This window comes from Phalaenopsis equestris, unplaced genomic scaffold (genome assembly GCF_001263595.1).
Source record: "Phalaenopsis equestris unplaced genomic scaffold, ASM126359v1 Scaffold000002, whole genome shotgun sequence".
Lineage (NCBI taxonomy): Eukaryota > Viridiplantae > Streptophyta > Magnoliopsida > Asparagales > Orchidaceae > Phalaenopsis > Phalaenopsis equestris.
Window position 1 is genome coordinate 47,051,709 of NW_018164444.1, and position 4,443 is coordinate 47,056,151.

Below are 4,443 nucleotides of genomic sequence, written 5' to 3' on the forward strand. Positions count from 1 at the left end.
CCCATTTATTGGGCCTGATCAGCTGCCCCAACCCGATCTCTTCATTTGATTGTCCGCATAGGTTTGAATCAACCGCTTCGGGTCCGATTGACAGTCCCAGCCCGATCGATTTCTCGGGCTAGATTTGCTGCCCCAGCCCGATCGCCCTATATCTTGGTTCGATTGAACTCACTGGTTTAATCACCTGCTTTGGGTCTAATTGGTCATCCCGACCCGATCAACCCATTTCCTAGGCTTGATTGACTGCCCCGACCAGATCGCCTTATCTCTTGGATTTGATCGACCGCACCGCATCGATCACCCACTATAAATAATATCACCATTGTCTATAAATAATATCAAATGGTGTAAAATAGCTGTATATATTTTTTATATTAAAATATTTAAATATTTAAGCTTGTTGTTAGGTGAGTTTTGATTCCTTCACTGAACTCTCATGCTACGTAAAGCGATTATTATGTCCAGAATCCGGACATGGGACGTAATAATTTTTAGTAGTATATGAGGCACAGGCCACCATCCCAACGACATTATTAATAACGCAAGATATGTTCTACCTAAAATAAAAAAAACAATTGAAGAGTTAGAAGTGATGAGGTAAGCCAACAAACTAAATCTTTTAATAACTGAGCCATTACAGCAGTGCACGACGCAAATATGCCGCATAGTAATAATAATAATAATAATAATAATATAATATTGTATAGATAATATATTTTAGTGCAATTAGAGTAATGGTTTTCTGCTTCGTAAACTGTGAAGCAGCATTCACAGTGGCCTCTTAGAAATCCACCTTCCAAACATAGAAAAACATTGCTGTCCCTTAGATTCTGGAGCCGTGTGTCCGGCGCCCTACGTCAAGTAACAAATTAATTAACTTAAAAAGTTATTAATTACAAGTAATTAACTGATGGAGCACTAAATCTGAAATGCTTCACCTTAACAGTCGCAAAGGTCAGATTATTGGAGTAGGATTCCGTGTATCTATTTATAGAAACACAAGGAAATAAAATGACACATCATCATTATAAGTTGTTATAATTGCAGAGCAAGCGATATATACTTATTATCAAGTAATTAGGAGCTTTTTGTTTTTAATAAAGAAATGTCTTTCTCATGATTAAGGAGCAAGTAATTAGGAGGTTTATTACCCAGCAACTTGGCCACTCACGTGCCAGGATCTCCACCGTTGGGTGACAAAGAATTGGAGTGATTTTATCCACTGTTTGGTGCCCACCATGGGGAAAATCATGTCATGATCACCACTGTACGTACCCAAGGAAACAATTTATATGAGAGAGAGAGAGAAAGCTTGAATGAATGAAAGAATGAATTAATGAAGTTTTGTGTGCTAATCAAGTTTGTGGCTTTCACCTGTAAACCAATGCACGACAGCCTCTGGTTGTGATATTAACATGATACTTTAGGCTGCTGCTTATATCCTTTGTATAATTCAAGTATTCATTGCATCTCACCCATTCCTTCACTTTTCCCTGTTTCCATAATTGATCAGTAGCTTAAGTATGATAAAAAAAGGGATTATTTTGATATATACAAGTATTGTTATGCAAAACATTATATCGAATTTAAGATGAATCAAGAATTTCAAAATTCATTGTGATCAGATATTTATATGGAACTGAAACAGAGCTAGACACATGAGTATTTCATATTTTTATATTAATAAACTTCAATGTGAGTTTAAGCTTAAAATCTTATACCTTTTGAACATTGAGAGCATCTTGAACTTCTGGGTTGTTCGCCCATATATACATGAGATAAGGAGCGTATGTCTGCAGCAATATGCTTCAGTCATTGATTTAAAACACATTAATTAATTAAAACTTAATTATGGTGCTGATTGATATTTTGGAAATACAACCAAAAAGAGTAAATGAATTCTTTAATAATATATAGGTAATTAAATAAATAAGGAAAAGTAATTACTCCGCACTTCACTTCAGGAATTGGAGGCCCAGAAAGACCCTTGTTGCTCTCCTGAAGAATAGACCTTCCTGTACTAACAACTATGTATTTAGGATTGGGTGCAGCAAGATTGCATTTGGGCTCCAAAATATCTCCTAACATAAGCTCTGACTTAAACTGCATATTCATATTCATAAGCACTTTCTGATCAAATTATACAGCACCAAAAATTATCAAAATGCAAATAACAATATTAACAACTCATAAACAAAGACATGAAGGGAGAGAGAGAGTTGCATGGATGCTTGCCTCGTTAAAGACTTCAATAAGGGAAGCACATGGAGCATTCTTTGGACTTTCGTAGTCTTCACCTTTGCAATTCTCAACAATTTCCTGAAATGCTAACAAGTTTAAAATGCTAGAAAAATCGTGGCAGTAGAGCAATGGATTATCGTCTTAGCATTGTATGAGACTTCAACACACACTCAGATAAAAAAAAAAATGGTGACACCAGAAGTTTTTACGTGAAAAACCCGTGAAGAAAAAAAAACTATGGGACCTAGCTCAATTATAAAAATTCATTATAAGTTGATGATTACAGTGACTTCTTATTCCACGGATAGGAAAGAGTTACCAAATTTTTTGAATTATAATATTGACGTGTGGATGAACTTGTTGCAAGAAATGAGCGACGATCGATGGTGATCGGCTGCAGCCGACAAGTGAGGGTTGATGGTGGCAGGAGTGGTGTTGGAATATGAACCACTTTAATCGTACGGTCCAGAGAGCTTCCATTGATCATAAGACATTCGATGAACATTTGAGTGTCATAATAGAGTGATCTTGGGCTTGTTGGATTCGGCTTATAAAGACATTCGATTCAATTATAAACTCGCCGGATTCAACATCCGTTTGATCTTTCAAATGTGTCTTAAAAGCTTCAAAAAACGGTTTAATGGCTTGATCGGTGCTCTATTTGGCTCAGATTAGAATAATTTTAGTATCATTAGGTTTGTCCAATCAAGCAATTCTGTAAGTTTGCTTAAATCAGAGCTATTGACGACTTAATCAAAATTTGAACATTTCTTGCTAAAAAGATGCATCGAGATCTATACAACACCTCGAGATTCGTGCCAAATATTAAAAATTTATTAGAAAGTCATATCAGTAATGAAATTCCGCGACTGTCTTGCCAAAAAAAAAAAACAAGTAAGATATGACCTGATAGAGTTCTTCTGAAATTAATCCCATTCCAAAAGCAAATGGTACCCGAGAATTAACATCGATCACGTCACCTGTTGATGGATTACCAATCATATAGCCCTGCAAATTTCCATTAATTAATTAATAGTGCAGATTATTATTGGAATCACAGGGATCACTATTTTCTCATCAGAGCGCCATGACGACCTGAATATTAAGCTTTGGCTGCACTTTGAGGTCATTTTCTGCAGGTCAAAATGATTAATTAATCAACAATTTTGTTATAAAAAAGGAAAAAAGAAAAAAAAATTGATGAATCAGGTTTTTTATTACCGTTTAAAATTTCATGAACTATCACAGGCACAACCTTTCCCGCATAGGAATCCCCGGCAATATACAGAGGGTTTGCAAGGAACTGCTGGTGATCTGCAAACCACTACAAATAAATAAAGGGAAACTTAAATCTTCCATAATAATAACAATGATAATAATAAATGAAAAGGTAGTTTAATTTAATTTCTTTAGCAACCTTTCTGAGAAATATTACAGCATGTTTTGACCAAGATTTATCACCAGTTTCATACCCCAGCGGATGATTGGAGAAAGAGAATCCAGTACCGATTGGTGAATCCAAAAAAATTATGTTGGAAAACTACAAGTTAAAAGCAAAAGGAAGAATCATGCAAAGAGATTTATGAAAATAAACAAGCGATCGAAATTAAATCATACAAATTGTTACAGATAGCTTACCTTAGTCCACGTGTAAGGATTGTAAACTAAATTCGGCAAGCTTCCATTGTACCTTTCTGATCTGATTTTTAACGGGCCTTCGCATGTTGAATCAAGTCAGACAAAATTCCATTAATGAAGAAGAAGAAGAAGAGAGCAGACCGATCTCAAGAGCAACAGCGCTGAAAGCAGAGCAGCCTGGTCCTCCTGAAAGCCATAAGAGAATTGGATCTTCTCTGGGATTCCTCTCCGACTCTATGAAATAATAGAATAACTCTACGCCATGAATTTCATCCACTTCTACATAGCTACAATCACACACACAATCAGTCAGTCAGACTTGATAAACTTTTAGTAAAATCAAAAGGAAAGAAAGTAGGAGACAAAGAAGAAATAAATTACCCAGTTTCTAAATGAAAAGGTAGCGAGCCCTGGTGCAAGAAGCCCGGGAGATTAGCCACGTTGAACGCTGCAGAGAGAAGAAGAAGCCATTGGCTGACGCATAGAAGGAGCAGAAATGGTAGCATCGGACAAGGAAGAGGTTGGAGATGTAGTGCTGATAATGTTTGTAAATGATAAGATTCT

The 4,443-nt window shown here is 36.0% G+C and overlaps 1 protein-coding gene across 1 annotated transcript; it reads right to left on the bottom strand.

Annotated features, from left to right (window-relative positions):
- Positions 1–604: 604 nt before the first annotated feature.
- LOC110017991 (serine carboxypeptidase-like 18) lies at positions 605–4,443 on the bottom strand. Its single transcript, XM_020715192.1, has 14 exons — positions 4,261–4,443; positions 4,021–4,166; positions 3,880–3,956; positions 3,659–3,781; positions 3,463–3,565; positions 3,337–3,374; positions 3,148–3,249; positions 2,236–2,319; positions 1,948–2,103; positions 1,722–1,793; positions 1,375–1,493; positions 1,152–1,265; positions 939–984; positions 605–852 (listed from the first exon to the last, which is right to left on the bottom strand). The coding sequence occupies exons 1-14, from the start codon at positions 4,383–4,385 to the stop codon at positions 769–771; spliced, it is 1,389 nt and encodes a 462-aa protein (XP_020570851.1). The 5' UTR covers positions 4,386–4,443; the 3' UTR covers positions 605–768.